The sequence below is a fragment of the Anomalospiza imberbis genome, chromosome 2, assembly GCF_031753505.1.
Source record: "Anomalospiza imberbis isolate Cuckoo-Finch-1a 21T00152 chromosome 2, ASM3175350v1, whole genome shotgun sequence".
In the NCBI taxonomy this organism is placed as follows: Eukaryota; Metazoa; Chordata; class Aves; order Passeriformes; family Viduidae; genus Anomalospiza; species Anomalospiza imberbis.
This window is the reverse complement of record NC_089682.1, coordinates 14024753-14050958: the sequence shown is the minus strand read 5'-3', so window position 1 is coordinate 14050958 and position 26206 is coordinate 14024753. Positions and strand designations below refer to the sequence as shown.

Genomic DNA, 26206 nt, shown 5'->3' with positions numbered 1-26206 from the left:
GACATTGACAAATACACTGCTGTTCTCCTTAGCAGTTATGGGAGCTGAGTCACAGAATATAAAGTCTCTCACAGGAGGCTTTATAAGAAGCCAAAGTTTTCTAGGTGTGTTGGTTCTGCAACTTAACAAGCAGGCAATTTCCTCCACCCTGCAGGTGCTAGGTTCAAAATCCCCAGCTGTACCTTCAGCAATGTGGCCTCACACACCCTCCCTCCCCTCTGTGACATGGACTTTTTCTGCAGCCCCCATCACCTCTGCCTTGTCTGATATGGACTTTTTCTGCAGCCCCCATCACCTCTGCCTTGTCTGATATGGACTTTTTCTGCAGCCCCCATCACCTCTGCCTTGTCTGATATGGACTTTTTCTGCAGCCCCCATACCTCTGCCTTGTCTGATATGGACTTTTTCTGCAGCCCCCATCACCTCTGCCTTGTCTGATATGGACTTTTTCTGCAGCCCCCATCACCTCTGCCTTGTCTGATATGGACTTTTTCTGCAGCCCCCATCACCTCTGCCTTGTCTGATATGGACTTTTTCTGCAGCCCCCATCACCTCTGCCTTGTCTTATACGGACTTTTTCTGCAGCCCCCATCACCTCTGACTTGTCAACACCTCCAACTTAAATATCCCTAATTTTCCCACTATAAAGTATGTCTGGACACAATTCTAGAAAGGTCTAGATGGAGGGTTTTATGTGCTCTACTTGAAAGCCACCCTCAGCTGCAGAGCTACCCTAAGACACCTGACTGTTGTGTCCTTACACCTGCTGCTTCTTCCCAAGCTGTCGTGTTTTGCTCCACATGCTCCTTAACATCCAGTTCCCTCCCAAAGCATCTCCATCCCCTCACTCCAGTTCCCACTCAAGTTGTCTGGAGAGGGCGTGGGAGGGTAAAAACAGGGAGGAAAAAGAAATGAAATGGACCTCAAGATACATTCATGCTGCAGTGAGAAATGGTGTTATCCTTGCTTTCCCCACCTCCCTTCCTCTCCTCCCTCACATCTACTCCCCTGCCTATGATCTGTATTTCTCTCACAAAGATTTGATAATCCTTTCTCAGGGCAAGAAGAGGAACCATGTGTGGCCGGAGTGAGTGGTGCAGGAGCTCACGGTCCTCTCTCCCCCCAGCCCCAGGCCAGGGCTGCTCCCCCTGTGCCCTGCCCAGGCTCCTCCCCAGGCAGGGGCTGTGCCTCTGCTCCTGTACATCAGATGCCTTGCGTGTTTGGGAGCACACGGGGAAAATGCAAGCTAAGGAGGAAGCAAGCCCTTCAACTTGGCTCAAATGCAGTTTTCAATGCTTAACCTTTTTAAATGGCATCAGCATTGCACCACAATTAGTTTTTAATATATCACTGCCTAAATCCATGTATCTTCATTCCAAGTATTATTTGCTGTAGAAAACATCTTATGATGACCTGCTACCACAGCTGAAATACATTCACATCTGAAATACATTCCAGGATTAAATAATTTATTAATTATCATAAAATATAATAGTCAACTATTTTCATCAGGCTGTCAATGGCCTGTGTACACAAGCTAGGAAGTACATTTGTCTGAAGTAACCCTGGTTTGCATAAATCACAGTTAGGCAATAATCACAGTGAATAATAACTAGAATTCACAGTACAGCACATTCATCTTAGGGAAGATGAGAGTGACCAGGGTGAGAAAAAAAACTCCAAGATCAAAGATCTTGCTTGCGCTGGTAGCAGAGGCTGGCAGATGAGAAATACAATGAACCCAAAAGGTACAAGTAACTAAATTTACCATTAGTTCTTGTAAGCAATGCATGATCAGTAAAACCCCATTAGAGACGTGTTTGAAGCATATGAGGAAATGGGGAGAGGGAAAGCTTCACATCAGGTGAATCTTCCTGGGCCAGGCCTTGTTTTCCACAAAGGCAGCTAGAAGTGTTGGAAGTGAGCTGTGGAACAGCTCTTCATACCAGAAAAACCTACAGCAAAACAATGTTTCTCGCCCTCTTATTGAAAAGAAACTACAAACCAGAATTCTTCCCCAAGGCTTCCTAGGAGGGCAGTGGGAGCTCCTTTTCTCCTGCTCAGTTTAGCAAAACATGCAGGAAAGGGAGGTGATAATCCCCTGGCGACATTTCACTTAACACTTCTCTGGGAGACAATAATTCCTGTGTGCCACAGGAATCAGAGTAATGGAAGCAGGCTCTGTTTCAGAGAAGTCTCTTAATGTACTTGCAGCATATAAAGGATATTAATATGAGCTTAATCTAAGTTTTGATGAAAGCACTGTAAAGCTCTTATAAGGCCTTGGTGACATTAGGCACTTTCACTTCAGAGCAGGTGCTGTTTGGCAACCCTAAACAATGAGAGGCTCCAAACCAAAGGAAATCCAGGCCTGACCCAGGGACCAGATATACAGATGGATTCCACACACTGAGGGTAAGTGAGCCACATCCTCCATCCCATACCTTCAGGGTGAAGACAACAGTTCTGGCTTCGGTAAATAAGCAAACATAAGCATGTAGACACAAACCCAAAAGTAATAAAGGGTCACATTGGAGCTTTTCTATGTTAGGGCAGTACAATGAATTTCATTTGCTAATTCACAAGAGAAGGCTGGGAGCATAAAAACTGGGGAACTGAGCTCAATCCCTTCCTTTTTTTGACCACTTATTTCCTCCCCAGACATCCCTTGGCTCATGCACCTTGTAGGCACAGGTTCTCTCCATCTGCTTTGTGTGCCTAACATCAAATTTTCTTCCAAGCTGGTTTCTCTTCACCACCAGTAACAGCAGTGCTTACTGCAGCCCACATGCTAACATATCCTTGTATATTTTTAAGGGCTGTTGTGGACTAAGATATGTTTCATGAAGAGATGGAGAAAATAAGAAAGAGCAGGAAAATGGGGCTAACCAGGGCTGAAAGTGTTAGAATATCAATACAAAAATTATGGCATTTGCTATTTTTAGCTACCATTTCAGAAAGAGCAATAATGATGGATACCACCTTGGCACCTCAACTCCTCAAAGGCAACTTGTCCTCACGACTTTGCCGCTGCTTCATGAATAGGAGATGCTCTCTCAGCAGACAAGGAAGGCAGAGCAGCTCTGCATGGGACTGTGCCCAGTGATCTAGCTGCAGAGCTGCCACTCATTTTGCCATGTTGCTGTAGAGAAGCTAATTAGCCCCACTGAGAGTCAAGCTTTATTAGCCTCAGTGCATGTTTGTTAACCTTGTCTCACCATCAGGGACAACACTTGGCCAGCACAGGACAAGGGTCTCTGCACACAGACACACCACATGTTCTGAGTCTGTCCCTGGTGCAGTGTTCTGCCCCAGTATCTCCAGTGCCATGGCCAGTGGGGAAGGTGGGGGCATGATTCACACTGCTCCCCATTTCTTTCCCACTACTTCTTCTCCCGCACGCAAACACTGCAGAGGGCCTGCACCAGTTCAGCAGAAACAGCATTCTGCCCTACAGCTGCTGCCCACCACAGGAGTAACCATATACACTGCTGGGACAGCAGTGCAACTTCAGCTTTGGAGCTAAGCTGATGCTTTTTCTCAGTAAACACTGTCACCAAGTATTTGGCACCTACACTCCTGCTGCTCCAACTGCACTTCAGGCCCAATGCACCAATGTTACTACAAGCAGGACTGAGGAAACCTGGTGGTGGACCACTCCTTGAGGTATTTTGGCCTGAACCTGCCCCTCCACACAGGATGTAGGAGGTTACACATGCATGGCAAGGCACCAAAGGTGCTCAAGCTTCTGGAATTGCTCAGGGGCTGCAACTGCCTGGTTCTGGAGCAAATGTGGAACGTGTATGTGCGTGGAGATTACGTCGGATGATGACTTTAGGCTCTCACTTACCCTATAAAGGGAGAAAAAAAAACAACATCCTTAACCTGAAGAGAAGAAAATAAGGGAAACAATTTGGTCAGAACTACACAGAATCGCCGGGCCAGAGACAGGAATCAAAGCTGCCTTGAGTCCTTGCTTACTTTTTGTATTACAATCCCAACCCTCCTGCTCTAAGCATCCTTTCGGTTACTACTGAGAATATGAACTAAGGTTGTACATCATCTTCACCAGAAATGCCTCAGAGGACCCAGGGCATTAGGAATGAGTTCCTTAAGCCTTTTAGCTGGACCCCCCGAGCCCATTTCAGCTGTGGAGCATTTCTGGAGTCTGTTGCCCTTGTGTACTGAAACAGCTACACAGATCAGGACCTGAGCACAAAATTCTCTCCATGGCACCCTAAGCCTCCAGGTCTGCCCATGGCCTGCCTTCTCCAGCCATCCCTGGTCTCAAAAGAGCACATCTCTGCAGTGACTCTAACAGGCACACACTGTCTCTATGGCAATGAGAGACAGGAAAAGCCTGGGAAAGATGCTGCAGAAAGGACTGTCTGGCACCAGGAGGAGACAGCAGAATGTGCAGGAGACCAGAGAGAAACATTCCCTGCAGGCTTAGGAAAGTGATGTGGCCACGGGATGACAACAAAGGACCCAAAGGAAAATAGCATAAGTGTCAGTTTCCTTCAAGTCAGGTTTTCCTTACCATTAATATTTTCATTACCTTTTCTTTATAATGGATTAAATTTTAACCACACATTACTGTAAAAAGTGCTTACTGCACACCACCCAGCTCAATCTCCACCAAGCTCCTGAAAACTATGAAATGTAACCTTTCCAGCTTTCTAGTGCAGAACTGCACTGCATGTTATGTACTTTGCTGTGGCACAGGAAGGGTTATTATGAAACAACAAGTACTGCATAAGAGCACTTTCAGGTGCTCTCTGTATTTGTGTCAGGCTTTTCCCTCTTTGGAAGAACTGCAGTTAAAAGGCATTACATTAGCATAAAAACCATATTTAACTAAAAACATAACTACTATTATAACTGATGATTAAGAACAGGAAAGGAAAGAAAGTAAAGATTCTAATTCACTCTTACCTATTTATTGTTTCCTTTTTAACACTTCATTCAGACAAGAGCAATGAAATGGCCTCGCCAGGCTCAGTCTCTGTTTATAGCTACCTTTCAGTTCTCGAGTACTAGTGCCTTCTTGCCTCATACACAAGAACAAGGGAAGTATGTTTTAAAATGTACATGTTTTTATTTTGTCAGGATTTGATGTGTCATCAGAGAAAAGGCAACAAAAGTCTACAAGTTTCTGCTTCTGCTATAGACCAAACTACTGATCATGATCAAGACAATATGACAGGGATTATTAGTCACATTAATTGTTACAATTCATACACACAAATCGGTTTTAATCCTGCATGTAGCTATTTGCTTTCAAAATCCAATCAAAACAGAAAGGTCAAATTTTTACTTAAATCCCTAAAAAAAAGTTATCTACAAAAGCTGCTGAATTTTGTCTCTTTAATTTCAGGGAGCAGATTAAGAAATGGGACGAATTTTTACTAGCACCAAGTAAATTAAGAAGAAATGCAGCATGTATTTGCAGGCTTACTCACCAGTGCTGTACCCCTACTGCATGCTCTTTCACAGCCACCTATTCTCTACAAGTGGGTAGGAGTTAGGGAGAAAGTGGGAAGAATTAAATATTGGGACAAGAAGTAAATAATCCTGAAGTCACTGGAGAAATCAATCCATTGGTAGTATATTCAAGTTTCACATGTGTGTGTAAACAAAAGACCAGGACTTACATATAAATCTGCATATGGTATATGGGACTTCTGAAACAACTCCCTGAGACATATATTGCTGCCCTACTGCTGTGCTTTTCAAAACCCACATCTTTTCTGAAAGAGAAAATGTCTGCACCTAGCAGATTCTAACTTTGTGTGGGTGTGTAACCGACTTGGTTACCAAAGAAACTAGTTCATGTTCTACACCACTGAAAACTAATATTACTATCAGAAGAAATAACTGGAAGGAGAGGAAAGGAGAGGGAAAGGGGAAAAAAGAGAGAGAGAGAGAGAGAATTACTGCACTGCAGATTTGTAACAACCAATTAATGGCCAGGGAGAGAAATGCCATAGCCTCTGTCACAAAATTTTCAGTCTCCCTACACCAACCAAACAAGCCTTTGCTTTCAACGCAAATATTTCAAACCCAAGCCTACACTGCTGTGTTCACGCACCACTGCACTGCCTACACGACGTGTTTTCTGCATAAGTGAAGGAAAGTTGCAGACATCTTGTACTGCTGCCAAGACACTCTGACACTTGCTCAGAGACACTCTGCTGCTGCTGCTGCTGCTGCTGCTGCTGCTGCTGCTCGGGAATCCTCTGACTCCCTGCACTCCAGTGCCGCACCTGGGCACTCCCGGCTGCTTGCACCTTCTGCCTTGCTTTTGCATCTGTGGAAGGTGAACAAAAGCCCAAAGCGCAGAACCGGACCATTTCGTTGGGGCACAAATACAGTATTACTTCATGCTCGCTATGCTGGCAGGGTAACACCCATCTGCTTAACGCAGCCTGGCTCCAGCAGCACCAGCTGCTTTGTCAGGGATTTTTGGCCGGTTTTCCCAAAGTGCCACACCAGTGCTCTAGGTCGCTGCCCGTGTCCGGCGGCAGCTCCTGCGCGGTGCCGTGTCCCGGCAGGGCGAGGCGAGAGCGCCCGGCAGCGCTGCCCGACACCGCCGCCCCGCGGCCCCGCCGCCTCCCGGGCTGCCCGGAGCGCCGGGAGTGCCCGGAGAGCCCGAAGGTGCCGGAGGTGCCCGGAGCGCCGGGAGCTGCTCGGAGTGCCCGGGGTGCCCGGAGAGCCCGGAGGTGCCCGGAGTGCCCGGAGAGCCCGAAGGTGCCCGGAGGTGCCGAAGCGCCGGGAGCTGCCCGCGCCTCCCTTCCCGCACCCCGTCCCGCCTTCCCCTCCCCTCCCGCGGGCGAACGCGCGGGGCCGCGGGAAAAGCGGCAGAGGAGCGGTGGGAGCCGACAGCGGGTCTGAGGCGAGGGGAAAAGGGAAACAGGACAGAGGAAAGGAAAGCAACAAAGAGCGGAATATTCGGGATCTGATATGGACGCAGGACTCAACTGCACCTTGGGCAGCTGCCCGGCAGAGGTGGGGATATGGCCCCGTCATTTGGCCGAGCGCGTTCCCGGAGAGCCAGAGAGCCCTTGGTAGGCTCTTTCCAAAAACTGGAGGCAAGGGGACCCCCACAACATCACAGTCAGTGTAAATGGAAGGCGCTGTTTTCCTTATAAGAACTAATGGACTCTTTTCCCAGGTAATCCTCTGTTTACAGTCTGTGGCTGGTGCATCGGCGGGCTGGTGGCATCCCCCAAAGAGCGCTGAAAGCAGCAGAGACTCAGCAGTGGCAAATGGGAAGAAATTACAAAGCTTTACCAAGAGACACTGGAGCTTAGCAGCCACTCTCGACCCTGAACAACACCTTACTGAAGGTTTCCCTTTTTCATTACCTTTTTTCTCACATCTGTGAATTTGATTGTGCCAAAGCCTGGCCATTCTTCATATCCTACTCCCTTTCCTCTATCAAGCTGCAGCCGGCTCCACCTTTGTCCAGGCCATTCCATGCCACCTGGACCTCTGGCTACAAATCAGTGACCCAAGGGATTAGTGTCACTTATCTTGATTTTCTCTTTCACTCAGAGGATCTCCCAGCCCTGACAAGACAGATAACAAATTTCAGAAGCCAAAGCTGAGTTCACCCACCTTACTGCAGCTGTTCTCCACTCAAGCCCTTTCCTCATACTTTTACCCAGACAAAACTCTGCATCTCAGCTCTCAAGTGAGTCTTCAGGCAGCCAGACATAGCAGTGAGAGGCAAGGAAAAGTCTGATGTGCAAGAGGGTGTATAGCTATATAACTCTTGAGTCTTTTCTTTAAATCTTCTCTCCTCTCATTTCAGTTACCATAACATTCCAGCACCTACAGCAAAAGACACAGGGTCTGGCACCCAGGGAACAGACTCCTTCCACATGCAGTTCTGATTCCTTCCTTAATTGACCCTGAACACCTAAAAAGGAATGGCTTAATCCTAAAAAAAGCTAATGTGTCAGCATGCAAGTAAAATGTGTATTTACACTAAGGCCAAATTAATGTCATTTTGGGACCTGAATTTAGGTCCCCAACTGAACATTTCAGTGCCTGACTCTGCAACAGGAATGCTCTTTAATACATATCTGCATATAAACTCTGGAATGGGGATGGGGGTGGAGGTGGGGGCAAATGTCTCTAAAGCAAATGGCTTCCCCCCCCACACGAGTCTCTGAATGCATTATTAACAGAGGACTCATTGAGAGATCCGAAGACTTAATATACAGGCTTTGACCTCACAAGCTGAGAAGGAAACTTTTCAAGGGAGAATAAAACACTCCCTTTACTGTGATTGTCACTAGTCTTCTCTGGCAACAGAAGAGACACAGAAACACAAAGAGGGGTGATGTATGGTGATGGTGAAAGACACTTCTCTTTGTTCATTTTCCACTCCTGTAAGTAATGTGTTCCTCAAGACCAGGATTCATCCTCTCACTGTTTTATCCCACCTGCTGGTCCCAGTTCCCCTCTGCACCATTATTCTCCATCAACTGCCTAAGATTTCTGTATCTTCATGCACCTCCCTTCCTCTCCATTTCAGTCAGGCTAATTCACCTTCCGTCATATCAGAGAAGGATACATTAAAAGAAAAAGAAACCCAGGAAAACAATCTCCCTGAACTTCACAGAATTGTCAGGGACCAGAGCAGCCCCTGGCTTCCAAAAAAAGCAATTGCAAAGCCCCAAACTGAGCATGCTAAATACAGTGTGGTTTAAGCAGCCATCTCTTAGGAACCATCTGCTTAGCATGTGCAAATAGTGACTTTGGAGATTATTATGATTTACCGAATTTTGGAAGAATTTTACAGGAACAGCAAGAGAAGGCTCTAAGTACTACTGTGACATAAGTATTACAGAATAATGAAACACTGAGTTTAGTTTTAGGAATAGAATTCATCTCCCATGAACCAAAATGTAAGCTTGCAGCAGGCTTGAGGGGAAAAACTACTCTTAAAGATTTCCTCAAATGTACAGTAAATTTCACTGAAATACAGAACAGTCTTTCCTTGTATGATATTCCCATGCAGTCAAAATAAAGTGTGTGCTTTCAGGTGCAAAGCCAAACTCAATTAGTATTATACACAAACCAGAATATACCCTGAATGCTGATCAGAGGCAAGCTGATGATTCATACTGCCATGGTCTGCACATTTGGATTTGCAAGGAAAGCCAGTGTACAGCTTGATAAGGGGTTTTGATCCAAAAATAGGCACAGATGCGATTTTAAACATTTGCCTTAGAAAATTAGGTTTAGACACTCTGCTTTAATTGTGTGTCATCTAATGCTGATGGGCACTTACCCAGGTAGAACACCAGCTCCTCAATTAGAATGTAAAGCAATATGTAACATTTACAGTAGTGTAATTCTATATTCATGAGCAGAAAGAGCTGCTTGGAATGCAGCTTTCATAGAAAGCAAGCCAAAAAACCCTATAAAGATCAGACGTGCATCATACAGTAGGATAATTCCCTGCTTCTCTTTTATCCCAGAAACATCAGGAACAATTGGAAAATCAAGCCAGTCCTATGAAGAGTATGTAACAGACAAAGGAATATGATGTTTTCTTATTTTCAATACATATCTGCTTAATTATCTGATGGTTCTGAACTGAAAAAGTATGCCTTAAGAATAACTGACCTCTCTCAAAGACTGTATGCATTTCACCTGCTCATTAAAGGTACACCTGTGACTTACTGATACAGCACTGTACAATCCATGCTTTGTCATGAGAGACTTTTAGTGCTTAAAAATACAAACAGGCAGACTGTTGTCTTACCCTAAATACAGTACTCTGAGAAACCTTCTCCTACTGTCCTGCATATTCTTCACACGCCAGTGTGGGATAAACAAGTAATGGGACATTTTAGGAGTTATTTTAATATGGTTGTGGTATGTTTTTAGTGAACATGTGTTAACATAAGAGGTGTAAGAATGGCAAATCTCTTGCATTATGATAATCTGGCTGCTTTGTTTTGTCTGCTGTTCTGCTTCTTAAAGGTCCTAAGAAGCTCCTCTTCTATTTTTCTCCTGATTATAGCCAGTCCTTGGCTTCATCCATGGGTACTTACAGCAATGCAGGGGAAGGATGTGTTTGTGACAGATAGAAAGGACAGCAGCACAGAGGTACAGCACCACAGAGGTACATCCAAACTGCTGACAAACACATCCCTGGTGCATTTTTCTGGTGTTTTTTGAGAGAGCACTGGTGCAAGGCTGTAACAATGGCCATCTGGGATCCATGTTTGTGGGAAGCTGAAAATGGGCTGGTTAAAGAGTAGGTAAAACTCACTTTCCCTTTACAATTCATTCTATTACTTGGCTCATGACAAAATTTAAAAACACTTGATAAAACATAACAAAGTGTAATGTTAAGAATGATCTTACAGTGCGGGTTCTGAATAAAACTCTGCACTGGTTTATCATACTATGTTTCCTAAATGCTGTTAAATTGCTCATTATGGTCATTCCAGTCCCTGTAACACAACCTTTATCATCCCAGTTTTAAAGATGGGGAAAGTGAGGCAAGGAGAGAATAAAAGTGAATTGCCTACAGCAACACAGCAGTTGTAGAACCTGATGCCAACAGCTTTTAGTCCTTGGTCTGTCATTTATGCTGTATCCTATAAATGATGCAAAATCCCTGTGATATTGTCTAAAATCTGCTCAATCTGATACCAGTCCATAAAGACATTCTGAAAGACTACAGAAAAATTACAGGATTTTTTAAAATGTCCTTTACTGAAGGTCTCTTACTTTATAGCCAACACTGTCAATATGACTCAATATGCAATCTAGATGCAGGTGGAATAATGAGACAGAGCAGTATGAAGACAATTCTGAGTCAGTGTGCCGTCCCAAAGCTGTACATCTGTAATATATATTTAGATAATTGTTTTTACTAACAGCTTTAGAGACACAAAGCCTAGCCAAAGGCTGTAAAGGGGATGTAAGTCAGAATATAAAGAAGTAAAGCAGGGGAGAAATGGGTTGATCTGGCCTATCTACACAACTTGGCTGCTCTGCCAGGGACTTCCATCAAACCCACATTTTCTCTTGAAAGAGAAAGTAGATGAGCTAAGTAGGAGCTGTTCACTGTGTTCATTAATGAGTCTCTTTGCATCACAAATCACAGGCTATTTTTCTTATACTTCATCAGATATGGCAGTGTGACATCTAACTATTCTTTGCCCATATCTTGGAGGCACAGAAAATAATGCTGTCTGACAGAGTCCTCAAAGATTCCTAGTCCATTCTTCTGCACCAAAGTGGGATTAGCAATCCCACTTACATCACACCTTTTACTTTTATCCAGCTTGCTTTTAAACCCCACCACTACTGGAAAGCCTGCACCTTCTCGGGTGACCCTGCTGCTCCACATTACTATTAGAAAAGTGTCACCATCAAAAGCATTTTTAGTATCCAACTCAAACATCTCCTGCTTTTATTTAAGCTTATGTAAATATATATAAAATATATATATAAATAAGCATTTACATATATTCCATATATATAGTGTATGTGTGTGTCTTCACATATACATGTGCATTTATGTGTGCATATGCATGTATTCATTCCTAAATCTGAAATCAGATGCTAACCTATTTTGATAGCTCCATGTGTTTTCTTCTGCTTTCACTTGCAACCTACTGCTTTTGCCCATTTTTGTATGAAGGCATATAAACAAAAGAGAAACACTCACACTATTCTAGGAGTTACACTCTGCCAAAAATCCCAGTATCTCCAGACATATTTACTAAACTCCCAGTTAATGTTGTTTTATACTAAACCTTGTATCTTAAAGCAGTGCTTTACCTTTAAAATAGAGATTTTATTATACTTAACTGTGATAGTTAAACTAAAAATACCTATTTTTAAAGAATAATTTATCCACAAATGAAATTTCTATTTTGGTCCCCTGAACCCTGAATATTATAATTCCTTTTCTAGCAGTATTCCAATATCAGAATAATCAGGGTTATTCCAATAAGAACTTTGAACTGTGCACCCAGGGTAATACATACAGCAATTCTTCATTGGCTCACAGACATTTTTCCCAAAGAATATATTGTTAAAGTCTGTCCTCTTCTTTAGACAAATTCATGTTCTTGATAAAATTTGTGCATTTCCTATTTTTTTTAGAAAGCTGCATCATCCAGTTATCTAATACAACTGCATTCAGTTAACATCAGCCAGACCAAGACACCAAGCAGATTTATTGTGTTGTCATCTGCTTGTTTTGTTTCTTAAAATGTAGTATGAAAGCTGTAAATTGACTCGTCTGCTTACATTAGCTGTAACATTTCAGCACATCAGGACCATTCAGACTGCATTTCAAAACAAGAACTTAATCCATCTTTCTGCAAGGAAGGACTCTTTTTTATCAAGCCATTATTATTTATGGTGAAGGAAGGACCTTTCCCTAGATCTGGCAGAAGTGTCAGCAGACACTCTTTTAAAATAAACAGGGAAGAGGCCATGATTAATAGTCTGGTCAATCACAAATATCAGACAATGGAGTCAAAAACATAGCCAGAGAGAGACCCAAATGTTTCAGCTTAAGAAGCAAATTTGGATCTAACAAAAATTATGGGGAACTCAAATAAAAGCAGAGCTGTGGTTTTGTGCAGCCTATGCCAATATGCAAGGGAACAGCTCCATCCTTCCCCTCTACTGAGCTTTCATACAAGCAGAGGGAAAAAAAAAAAAAAAAAAAAAAAAAAAAAGTAGAAAAAAAAAAAAGCACAGGCTCACTGGCTCCCTGTTACATTCCAGGGTATTTTTCCAATCTATTCATATTAATGGTACAACTGGGGATTTCCAGTTTTTGTATCATCACTGCCAGGAGCAGCCTAATGGAGCATCTCAGAGACAGACCACAGTTCCAGCCACACAGGACACTTTTCTCCTTTTATTACACTCTGTAGAAGATGTCACACATGCTTTCTCTTAGCAGTCCTCGTGAATCAGCAAAGAGCTGCCAAAGAGTGACCACCAGGGCACTTGGGAGAGAATCAGGTGCTAGCTGTCAAAGTATTTCTTGGTGATTTACATCATTTTCATATATCTCTCTTTCCACTTGGAGGAACAGGCCAGAGAGGAGCATTTACATATTTGCATTTTACAGGACAGACTACAAAGAAGAGATGTTGTCATGCAGGAACAGGAGAGAAGATTTCTTTCCTTTCAGCAGACACAAAAAGATATTTCAGTTCCTGTGATTTCTCCCAAGATCTGCATTAGCAAGTCCAGTGTGTGGAGTGTGTGTGTCCTCTCACGGGTGGCAGCACGGGCGTGCACAGCCACAGCTCCTCCTCGTCTTTGTCCCTCTCTTCCCTTCTGTTTGGTCAACATTAGGGGCTTACACACACTGGAGAAAAACTCCCAACACGACTGATTTTGTCAGTAGCCTGTTTCAGGGAGGTAAGAAATCAGCCATCTTGAATTCCAGCAATGAAATCTGTGGATGCAGTTTGCAAAAAGCGTGGCCATCCCTCGGCATGGTATCGCTTGCTGGTTTCTATGCTGGGTTAAAAAGGCAGCTCTTCTTGAGACAGCCCCATTCTTCATGACCCAAAGGACTGGTGTAGAGAGGCAATACACAGGCAGTGATGCTGCTTTGCTCCTCTATTTAATTTCTTCTTTCTCTGGTCGCACACTTTAAAAAGTCACCTTAGTTTTGGGGTTCTTAAGCTCTAATCATGCTGTTTGGGCCCATGATGCCCCACTCCTTGGTCCCAGCCAAAAGAAGGTGGGACTGAGGAGAGGAAAAGAGGCAAGCGAAGTTTCACTGATTAAATATAAACTGCTAACTGCACTGAGACCAGCTTTCAATTTCCCAAGGTTACTTCTAGAAAGTCCTTTTTAGTATAAGAAAATTACCATCCTTCTGGGAGAAATGCAGCACATAAGAGTGGAAAGAGTGATACTTTTGTATAATATTCCTACTGTGATGGAACCCAGGCTGGAAATAAGGAGGATGCCTCCTTCTGCTTCACTTTTCTGATAACTGCAAATGGACAAAAGTTGCAAGTGGAGAGGATCCCTCACCAATCAGCAATGAGAGATTAACTTTATCATTAACCTTGTCTGTGCCCTCACCAATTTAATTGGCATTGGCCCAAGTCCCAGACCTGAGGCCAAGAAATATAGAGTAGAGTTTGGTTGGGTGATGCAATGAGAGCTACTCCTCCCCCCAGCCATCCTGGACTGGCTACATGTTGTCTTGATCCCTTGGCACAAAGCACAGGGTCTTTCTATGTCACCAGCAAGACCTTCAGCCAGTAGAAATGAGCATAACATAACCAATGTCAATAAAAAAGGTTTTGTACCCCTTAAGAGTCTAATCATAATTAAATTCTCCTTGAAATTTTTCTTTTTAGTTGCCTTAAAAAAAAAAGTCTTTGTTACCCATCTCCTCACTGTGGGTAACCTCCTTCTCTCCAAGCTCCAGCTGGAACCTGCATTACACTTTGTTCAGTGCCCTGTTGCAAAAAACATTCCCCATTCGCAGCACTAAATCCCCTGCACATGCTCCTAAAATATCTTCTGTGGTTCCTCATGCCTAACTAAACAATGCAAAATCCTGATTCTCTGCATACCTCCCACAGCCATCCCAGCTGCTCCTGACACCTTTTCTTTCCCTGAGGCCCTCTTCACTCATCTGAATCTACTCATCAGGAATGCCCTCCTCCATCACTTCTCTCAGTTTTTTCTTTCATTGGACCACTTTTGGGGAGTTAGAAGAAGTTATTTTAAATAAAACATTGCCAACTTCTTTCTCTCACATTAGTTTTAAAACTTCCCATCATAACAAGATTTGAGCAGATGCATAAAGATATGCTAATTTCTGAATGTTCAAGTCATCCTAAAGCCCGCTGGCCTGGGTTGTGGGTTGTTTGAACCCACCAAGGCCTTGCAGGCCCTGGGAATGACACCATGGCCTCATGCTATTCCACATGACCTGTTTGGCCTTGACAGCTTCTGAGTGTGGGTCAAGGCAGTCTTTCTGCAGGGATCTGAGAGTCAACAAATGCTTCCCAGCAGACAAATCTGCTCTTGAGAGTAGGCTTGAACCCTGTGCAGATGCTGCCTTTGACTCACATCTTCCCCATCTCTCTTTTATACTCTGTCCCCAAAAGTAGCTACCCTGAGGCGTTTGCTTTGAAAGGACATAATCATATTGTTCCCCCCTCATTATCCCTATTCCCAGCATCTGCACCTCATTGTACGGTCATCTCTTCCCATCATTCTCTCTTAATTTAGTTTGGAACCTCTCTGGAGCAATGAGACATCATTATCTATTTTGTAAAGCGCCATTCAGAGCCGTAGCAGAGTGGCACATACGTGACAGAAATCCTACCCTTCCATTTTGCTCCAAGAGAAATGCAGAGCAGGTTAGTGCTCAGTGCTCGCTGTGCAGCACGTGCTGCCAGCTTTCCCCTACAACAGAGGCGGGAGCTCACCAGGCCTTGGTCTTCACAGAGTGCTGTGGGAGGCATCCAGCTGTCCCACTCCTGACAGCCACATTCCCACAGAACGCATTTTGATGGCAATTTCTGGCACGCTCAGTAACAAGGTGATTTCACCACCTGCAAAGTCAGCAGTATGCAGGTTTCCCTGCTGGTTTGGGAACATCCACGGGGTGCTCACGGCATTGCAATGTACTCAGTGCAGTTCCAGCACGCACAGCTGATCTCTGACACGTCCAGTAGCATATGTCAACATTCCCCCGTATATTCCTCCCCTACAGACAACCCCACAGTCAAAGACAGGGAAATTCCTTGGGCCAAAGGGAGGAAGAATTTTGTGGAGTGAAATTCTATGGCTTTTTTTGGAAAGACATCATTTCCACTGCAGCTAACAGTGCAGCCTGATGCTGGTTACAACAGGCAGTAAAACTGACTGCTCTGGGAAGACAGCGGAACATCCAGCAGAATTGCTGATGCATCAGTTTTTTCCTCTATGCCCCTGCAAAAATGCATATATATTCTTAATGGTTGGGTTCAGTGATGTCAAATGATTCTTTGAGCCTTCCTGGGGTCACCTATAGCTTACCCAAAGTTAATGTGCTGAGAACTGGGCTAGATGTCAGATCCTCAAACTAGTTTTCCTGAGATACCCTGGAGAACTGGGAATTGGCCACTGGATGGTTACTGAAACAATTAATAATCTCCCTTCCTTTTTAATAATGATAAAATATCTTTAATGGAGACCCAAAAAAAAACAGCACAGATGATACTGCCTGCAGCAATGACAAAAGTTCTTTACTTGTTGCTAATGATGTAGAGCACTAGGCACATCCCGACATTCCCTCAACACACAGAGGTGAGTAAGCCTGTGTTCTGATCTGTGTACAGCCATGGCAGTGAGGGGAAAGTGCTGGACTGAGAGACAAGAGACCTGGGTTCTGAGCCTGACCTAACAGTGAACGGTCGCCTAAACTCAGGTCTAGTCCTCTCCCATGTCTGTGCTTCTATGTCCACCTTTGAAATGCTCTTTAAAATATCTTCAAATTAGATTTTCTTTCTTAAACTTATGTAGGACTGATACAAGCAGTGGGGACCCACCTCTGTGGGAGTGGAACCAAGCAGGGGCACGATCATGTTACAAACCCTGGCATGCCTGGACTGGGCACCATAGGTGCAGCTGCACTGACCTCACAGGCAGATCACTCTTGGAGTGATTCCTGGTCTTGGGCATGAAACCCAGAAGAATCACGAGATGTTGGTTCTGACCTTGGCTGTGATCAATCAAGCCACTCACTTGCTTGCCATGTTACAAGTGAAACATGAAAAGAGTTTAGCATTCAAGCTGTGTGACCTAGCTGTGAGGAGACAAGAATGATGTCAAGATTTTGTGCATGAAGCATCCATGACAAAACATCAGCTTAGGTCAGACACTACTGAAATGTAAAAGGGAGGATGACTGTCAGCCTGTTAACAACCAAAACAGGGAGCCACTGCCGTTTTATGCAGCAGTACATGTAACAGATGTCAAACAGAAACTTCCTTTTCTCAGATTTGCAAAACCACCGGCTTGGGTAGTAACTGGACTTTCATTACCAACACCTTTGGATTGGGAAGTAGCAGCCTGGGCCAGACAACAGCGCTAGGAATCAGCGTGCCCAAATATGCCAACAGCCAGAGCACTTGTGTTCGTTTCTGCTATTTAGATACAATTTGTGTTTAAAAACGAGGTCGTGCCCCCGAATCCTATCCGGTCATACCGACACACAGGTGGGCACCGCCGCCGGGGTTGCCGGTTCGCGCTGAGGGGAGCGGCAGCGCTCCCTGGGCACGGCGCGGTGCCGGCAGGTGCCGGGGCTCCCCGCGCGGGGCACTGCCGGGGCAGCCCGGGGCGGCGGCGGAGACGATGCCCGGGAGCCGGGGACCGCGAGACGGGCAGGGACAGCCCCGCCGCCGGCACCCGCTTTCCCTAATGGGCATGTGCGGCGCTCGCACATGCCCACTCGGGCCGCGCGGGGCCGGCGGGCTGTGCCGCGCCGCGCCGCGCTGCCGGCGCCGCCGCGGTAGCCGTGCGGCGGGACCGCGGGGCGCGCCGTCGGGCACCCCGGGACGCGACCCGCCCCCGTCGCCGGGGGAAGCGCCCGGACGTTTCTGGCGGCGGGTCCCCGCATCAAAACCTCCCACGAAACACACCCAACTCCGGCAGCCGTTCCGCGGCCCGCCGCTCGCCCGTCGGGGCCGCGGACAGCCTGCGCTGCCCCGTCGTCCCGGGGGCGGCGGTGCCGGCGGCGGCGGGCGGGGCCGGGCGGGGCGGGGCGCGCCGCGGCGTCCCGAGCGCGGCCGGCGGGCGGGCGGCCCCGGCGGGAGGCGCGGCGCTGCGCCCGCCGCCCCGTGCTCGGCGCCGCCCGGCGTGGCCCCGCGCCCCGGGGCGGAGGGCGGCGGCGGCGGGGGCGCCGCGGAGGGCTTTGCGCGCCCGCGCCGCCTCGCCTCGCCTGCCGCGGCCGGGGGATTAGTCAGCAGTCTGCGGGCAGCCCCGCTCCCGCGCAAACTCCGCGGCGGGGGCGGGGAGCGGCGCTTGCCCCTTCCCCTTCCCGCGGCGGGGCGGCGGCGGGGCTGCCCCCCCACACACACCCCCCGGCGGTCCGCGCCGCCGCTCCGCGGCGAGGGGCGGCGGGTTGGGAAGTCGAGCACCGAGGGGCTGGGAAACTCCTCTCGGGCACGGCGGCGTTGCGGGAGGACGAGCGCCCGAGCCGCCCCGCGCACGCACACGGGCGGGCGGGCGCGCACACACACCGCACACACACGCACACGCGCGGCGGCGGCCCCCGGCCCCCCGCAGCCGCGGCCGGCGGGGAGGCGGCGCCCGGCGGGGCTGCCCCATGGTCTTGAGGGGGCCGTGGGGGAGCTGCGGGGGCCCCGGCGCGGCGCTCGCTCTCCTGCGTGCCCTCCGCACTAGGATGTTGCGGCAGGTCTTGCACAGGGGGCTGGGGACGTCCTTCTCCCGGCTCGGCCACTTCGTCGCCAGCCACCCGGTGTTCTTCGCCTCGGCACCCGTGCTCATCTCCATCCTGCTGGGCGCCAGCTTCAGCCGCTACCAGGTGGAAGACAGCGTGGAGCACCTCCTGGCCCCCACGCACAGCCTGGCCAAGATCGAGAGGAACCTGGTGGACAGCCTCTTCCCGGTGAACCGCTCCAAGCACCGGCTCTACTCCGACCTGCAGACGCCTGGGAGGTACGGCCGGGTGATCATCACCTCCTTCCGCAAGGCCAACATGCTGGACCAGCACCACACCGATCTCATCCTCAAGGTAACCCCGGCGGATCCCCCGGCCCCAAGCATCGCTACCCCGCCTGGCCCGGCGCTCCGCATCCCGCCCCGCTCCCCGCACCTGCCCACCGGCACGGAGCCTCCCGCGCATGCCGTGCTCTGCCCGCCCGGCACGGGCGCTGCCACCGCAGCTCCCCGGTCACCTCCCTGCAACAGTTGGGACGCCAGCCCGCCGCGGGGAGCCGGCACCGCGCTCATCCTCTTTTTTTTTTTTTTTTTCTTTTTTTTTTTCTCCCATCTTTTTCTTTTTTTCCCGTTTTGCTTTTGTTTGCTTTGGGTGAGCGAGAAGGGCAGTCTGGCTTGCTTAAATAATTTTTTCGGTGTCTCTCTACTCGCGTGGCAGCTGTGCTCCCGAGTTAGGGCGTCTCGGGCTTTCATAAACTCAAACTTCAAAAACAGTTAGGTACCAGTCTGTCAGGCTGCCGAGAATGGTTTGGGGGGCTGCTGCTGTGTCTGGACTGCACTTCTGCATGGAGAGGGGTGGCACAAAACCTTCTTCTCACTGCTCATCAAGGCAAATGACATAACTCGGCAGCTTATTTTTAGTGGGTAGTGTTTTTTTCCCCTCCACTCCCAGCCCACCACCACCAGTTTCATAGATGAAAAGAAAATCCAGCCCAGCTACAGACTGCAGGCATGGTGCAGCCTGTGCTGCCTGTTCAAGTTAGAGCGGGCAGCATCTTCCCACTTGAGCAGCACAGAGTGTGCGAGTCACAATCTGACAGGACATCTCACTGTGCTATATATAATAACGTCAGAAACCTACGTTTCTTGAAGCTGGTACTCTAGTTTATGCCCCAGTAGTTTTGAACAATCCTGGAAAGAAAAACAGGGATGATAGATGCAAAAACTTGAGTGTTAAGAGGGTCAAGTTCACTCAAGAAAAAGGAAAGGAACATTTGGAAATAAGCAGAGGTGTGGCTAGCTCAATCCTGCACATTTTTGCTGTTGCCTTGTGGAAGCCCAAAAGATTTCAGCATTGTTTTGTTGTGGTTTTTTCCCCTGAATGTCAAACTGTCAGCCCATATAAAAGCCAATGTTAATTCTTTTTTATTGCTTCAAGGAGTGTCTCTTCTGAAATGAAAAAACAGATGCAAACACCTATTGTAAGTGACTTCAGGGAGACCTCTCTCTTTACTAAACAATGAAATAACTGTTACAGTGAATTTATTTATATTTTATTTCCACTGTAGGCACATACAGAACTGCGGTACAGAGCCACACAGTATTTTCTGTTTTCCTTTTGACATATTACCCAACAGTAATGAGCAAACATTTAATGAGTGTCGACTCACTAAGTACAGTAACAGCAATGTTACTGGCAAATGAGAAAACTCCAGAGAAATGATTTTCATTCCTTCATCTTCTTGCACTGTGAATTGCATTTGCATCCAGTATGTGCACATTTACTCAGTCATAGGATAATAATGATAATGGATTTTTTTCTCTGTACTGCTTTCTCTGGAGATCTGTAGTTTTATCAATAGCAGAGTGACACACAAATAAATGGTACTCAGAATCTTTCTGCAGGCAAACTTCTGCATAAGATTATCACGTCAGCAAAAGAGGTATAACTGTAAAAGTTCTGTCAGTATTTAACACAGCCTCATTTTTAATAGACAAAATTCACCAAAAAAATTATTATTTTTCTTTTAGTGAGATAATGAACACCATTGCCACTTGATTGTTTAGACATTGTCAGGCGTGTCTGATGCATTATTTCCAACTCTTTACTTACCTAGTTAATTCCAATATGTTTTGTGTAGAATGGATTAAGTTCCTTGTCCTGGTTGTGCTTCTATTTGTGGGCAGAGGCAGGCTCAGGCAGCTGCCTGTCCAACCCTGTGGATGGCCCGTCCCATGGGCCACTGAACAGCAAAACAGGAGGGAGGGCTCCTAGCTCCCGATATTGTTTTATCTGTGGTGATGCAGGCCTACATCATCTTGTGTTAACAGGGCCCACAAGGGAAGGGGTAAGAAAAGGGTGGCCATCAAGGGTTTCCTGTACACATTCGGTTGCATGAAAGGGAGAAGGGAGCAAAGGCAGCCCCAGCTGCAGTCCAGAGCCAGCCAGCTCAAAGGACTGTGCTTGTGAATAAGTGTCCTGGGTGAAACCACAGAGTAAATCCCACTCACATTTCTGAAGCTGCCATGTAAGTACAGGCAGGGCAGAGAACCTACACGGCAGCTTTTGCTTATCTTTCCTTTTCTGGAGGATGACCTCCCCAAGGGAGAGGTTTTGCTTTAGAATAAATGTCAGGTTGGACGCTGGCTCCTCCCACATGGCTGTTGCTGCATCTCCACCCACAAGCAGGAGGATGGGAGACACAGGAGGATGGTTGCCCCAGGCAGATGCTGGATGCTCTTGCAGCACATCTTATTGGTTTCCTTACCTGCCATATTCCACTTCATCTGCTAAAGAGGGAAAAGAATGAGCAGCTACAGCTTCCCTAGTCATGTGCCAAGGAAAGATTTTCCCGGATCTAGGCAGAGGAAGAAGTCAGCTTCTGTTACTGTTCCTTAGCAAAAGGATACAAAGTTTTGGGCTCTGAGCAGTTGAAACTGAAACATAGATGGTCCTGTCAAAAGTCAATCAGTTTAACATCCAAGACAGTTCATTATACAGTGAAATGACTCTGGTGGTGACATCTCTAAAACACTCTGGTTAGCTTCGTGCAGTTCCTGGTGGGCACATCACCAGGCTGAGAAAGTCACCGTTGCCAGTGCTGCAGGGTACCTTGTTGCTAGCTGGGCAGGGATTTTGGGCAGGGCTCAGCCTGAGAACTGTCTCAGCCCGGGGCCCAGACAGCACTCCCAGAGCAGGGGCTGCAGAAGGGCTCCTGCTGTCAGTGCACATCTGCCAGCGCCACGCTGGCTGCTCCCAGGACAGCCCCAGGTCTTGCTGGACACACAAGCTGCTCCACACAGGGTCTCTCCTCATTAGCAGAGAGGTGTGTGGCTCTCTTATAGAATAGTTTTGCTTTTGAGACGATGCCAAGTACTCTTTTATTTCTTATTTTTGTGCAAATCTCTATCCATCGTTCTCATAGCTACTTGTAAGTGCTTACACCATTCTAGGCCTGCCATCCCAACATTGCATTTCCAGCTGCCATAGTCATTTGCTGAAAGGAGAAATCTAACCATATCCTCAGTCTCTGATCTTGAATAGGTGTTCCAATATAAAGCCTTGGTAGAATCTCAGATATGGAAGAGATGCATCCTGAGACTAAGATATCATGGGAAGACAATAATGAAATTTTACTTGCTGCAGTACCTGCTTTATAGCTGAGCATAGGGAACTGGCATCCTGTGCTGTTGGTGGGCAGGATGTTTCTTCCTCAAGATTTGTCTTTTGAGAGAGAGAGGTAGGAGGTAAAAACACCTAATTGAAGAAAGTGTGCTTTTTCCCCTGTGTTCCCAATGAGTGCTTAGAAAAGCAAAAATAATTGGGATACTTGGTATGGACCATCATGCAGAGGTTCAGATGATTATATAAAGTCTGTAGAAATTGTCTAAGAAAACCTAGAATCCCCCCTAAAAATAGTGTTAGAACAGCCCCTATCATTTCACAGTGATATTTTCACTTGCAGCGAGAGACTTGTTAGGTTAAAGTTATACAAACTCCTGGGAATACAGACCTAGACAGATTTTTGAACCTCAGAGAATACATTCTGACTTAAACAGAATTTGAGACACCGATCCTTCTGATTCTGTTTATTCCTGTATGCTAACAGTGAGTCAACTGCACCATACTAAAGACTTTTTTAAATTAAAGATTTACCTTTTTTTTTGCAGAAAAATATTCTTTCTTCCATTTCCATTCTTGTGTTTATAACAATAACACAGTACTAATATTTTTTTGGCAAAAACTCCGCTTAAGATATCAAGGCATAAAGATGAAAAGGGGTTGAAATGTAACACGCCTTACTGAAGGGGATTGTATTTGCAGTTTCCTTCTATAAAAATCTGTAGATGACAGGGGTTTTTTTCTTAAAGAAACCTTTACTAACTACAGATTTATAGTGCTTATAGATTGCTTCTCTCATAAACTGGTCGTTATTTGATCTAGGTAACTAAATATGTATTTGTACACACAAATGAAGTAAAGTCAGGTATTTCTGTTTAAGGACACATTTATTTAAGAACTTCATAACTTCTGATTGCTGCAGAAAAAAAACAGTTTAGCTTCAAAAAATCTTGCAGACTTTATACTTGTTGTGATTTTATTTCCTCTCTCTGCTCCTTAATTATTCTGTTCCTGTTAACGTGTGTGTTGGCACGCTTGGTGTACGGTCCTCACGGATTTCCTCACTTACTTTGTACGTGTGAGGAAATTCGTGGAGGAAACAACCGTGTTTAGAAATAACCACGTTCCCTTGTCTGTGGTATTCCCAATTGCTTTGCTGTACAAACATGGCACACTTAAGCCATTCCTTCCAAAGTCAGTGGAAGTGGGTTGTGGTTGTTCAGCAGAGCCAAAAGCTGGGTCTCTTGCAATCCTGAGTAATGCAAGGTACCCCTTTTTAGAAACTTTTGGCTACTCCTGAATGCCTGGACGCGGGCAGTCAGCTGTCGATCTAGCAATGGATGTAGTAGGTCTCCACATTCTCAAGGTAGCTCGGGCACTAAAAACACTTCTTGGGAAACAGTCAATAGAATATACCGTGCATTCTGCTGAAAACAAAATAAAGGATGAAGTCGTGTCTTTAAAGCAAGGCTGTAAGATGAGGGGAAGAGTCCTAATATGAGAAAAACAAGGGTGTGAAAGCAGCAGAAGTGCAAGCCTGTTGTCATAGCAGCACAATGCTGCAGGGCTAAAATGTATCTTATGCGAAAACAGATGAGAATTAAGATACGCAGGTAAGATCTGGGCACAGCCAAGGAACAGGGAAGGTAAATAGCACATTGCAAGGACAGTGTAGAAGTGTGTGCAGAAACCCCCCTGAGCTCCCGGTGTCAGCAGCAGCAGCTCCTCAGAGTGATTCCTGCAGGCAAGAGGGTTCGGTCTCTCCCGCAGGCACTGGTCAGCGACTGGAGCAGAAGTCCTAAAGTTGCCTGTGCCTGGGAGGAAGATCACATCCCCCTGGTGCCCAGCACCCCCCGGCCCTGCTCCAGTAGCACCAGTCAGGACAGGGCCCTCCGCTCTCCCTCCTGCTTCACTCCGTGGTGTGATGCTCCCTACCACCCTGCTGCTGCTGCCAGCTGAGCAGCCCGTGCTCAGAATGCCCAGCACCCCGTGCTGCCTTGCCTTTCCTGCCTTGGAAGGTCAGACTTTGCTTCCTCTCTAGCAAACAGAACACATGGAGGCCAGGTGTTTTCAGTAGGTGGCTGGATGTGTTGTGTGTGCTGGGGGCATCGCCCCTCAGGGAGATCACACAAGCGGGCAGGGCAGGCATCAGAAGCCAGGGACATCTGTGCGTCACAGCCACCGAGACCAGGCCACCCCAGGCAGTGTCACAGGGCTGAGGGAGAGCTGCCAGGCCTCCCCGTTGACCACATTTGTACTTCCTAAAAGCTGTGACAAGGCCCTGCCTTTAGCTGGGATTTACAGCAGGAGAACCCCCTCTCTCGTACTGGAAGACAGGAGCCGAGTTGTTAACTAACACCGTGGGCTGTGAATCTGCAGCTGTTAAGGTTTCCCTGCGGTGCAGAAGGGGCTGTTCCTCGGGCTTCTGCTTGGGAAGAGCCCCCTGAGAAGCAGTATAAAGATGGAAGGGTGTTCATGGAGACATCTGAAGGGCATGGAGAAAGCCACCCGTGGTAGAACTGATGCAAGATCAGACACAGGAGCGAAGTTTTATTCTTTTTTCCCCATCATGAAAAATTGATCTTGTTGCCGCACACCAGGCTGTGCGGGGAGGTTTCTGCTGCCCAGGTGTCCTGTCATCCAGCAGCAGTCAGCCCAAAAAAGAGTGGGCTTCTCTCGGTGGAACAAATTCAGGCAGATTTACAAGGTGTCAGAATTAAGACGGTATTGATTAGCAAAGCTTCTCCGCTTCAGATTAGAAAAGAAAAATCATATCTAGCGATTTTCTGTAGCTACCAAGAAGACAGATGGAAATGTTAATGTACGCACATCTGTCGCTTCGAGCACTAATAGTTGTCCCTCAGTTGATGACTTGTAGTTTGAACAATTTTTAGATTTTATTTTTCTGAAAAATGTTTGGATAAAAGATAAATCATTGTGTTTTGGACAGCTGAAAAAATTAGTTGCAAAAATAAATCCCGTGCATAATTAGTATCTTAGTGCCTCTTCAGGAAACCTGATTGTAGGACTGAGAAAAAGAGCCAAACTACTCATAGCGATCCTTGCTGCTTGCTCTCCAGCTGGGACTTCTAATGTTTTTCCCGAGCCATTAGGATCTGTTGGCTTCCTCTGTTGGCTGTGTGCACGCTCTTCATCCCTTGCTAGGCTGGCATGGTCGGGAGGCCACTGCCCACCACCCTCTTTGAACCTCTGCCCTGGACCCACAGTCTCGGACTGACAGCAGGGCACAGCCCTGGCCAGGGTCTCCCTTGCCCTCCCTCTCTGCACCTTCTGATGAAAATGCACTCTTGAAAGTTTAATTCTGCCCATATCTGCAGAACCCACAGTGGGGATTTTTTTGTAAATTAAGCTGGAAGCTGTGCAAGTCTCTCATAACCTTTTTACGTTCTGACTGAGGCCACCTCTTGACGTGAATCAAAAAGTACACTGCAAAGGTATGAAATGCCAGAGATTACTGAGATCATAGAAAAAGTGGAGAAATTTATAGCTATCCATTAAAGGCATTTTTCTCCTGTTCATTTTCCTTGGCACAAGTTACCTGTAAAAATTACTAAAAGAGTAAACCAGCTTCTCATAAAAATGAAGTGTATATTTAAAATTATTGTCTTCATCCTGCTTTCTAGTTTTTCAGTCTTGAATCCAAAACAGTGATAAAATTTTAAACGGTAATAGGTAATGAGTTCAGAGCCTTCTCAGTCTTTCCTCCATAACCACGAGATCAGTATTTTTTTTTCTTTCTTCTTTTTTTTTTTTTAATGAAAGCTGAGATTAAAAAAAAACAAAACACAATACTTCAGGCTCCAGGACTCACAATAAAAACAGACTTGGTGAAAATGACAGCGAAAATATTCTAAGAGTGGCAACACTGAAAAGTGAAGCTAATATTGGATTTGAACCATCAGATGGAGACTGCAAGACTAAATAAGTCAAATAATAGCAGCAACAACAAAGTAATATGGCTTTGCAAAGATGATGCTCCTGAGAGTAAAACATGTCTGTGTGCCAGATCATTTGCAGAGCAGGAGGACATCCATATATCCAGCTAGTTTTGTCTCATTGGCCATTCATTGACTGTATGTCAAGTACAAAGTATAGTCGAGTCCTTACAATGAGTGATGTCCTCTATAAACACCACATATC

The 26206-nt window shown here is 46.4% G+C and overlaps 1 protein-coding gene across 1 annotated transcript in view; it reads left to right on the top strand.

Annotated features, from left to right (window-relative positions):
- Positions 1-17875: 17875 nt before the first annotated feature.
- The window catches only part of PTCHD1 (patched domain containing 1), a 33558-nt gene continuing 25227 nt past the window's right edge, over positions 17876-26206 (top strand). The window contains exon 1 of the mRNA XM_068179874.1: positions 17876-18778. Coding sequence (XP_068035975.1) covers positions 18350-18778 — 429 coding nt within the window. The 5' untranslated portion in view covers positions 17876-18349. The remainder of the gene's footprint in view (positions 18779-26206) is intronic.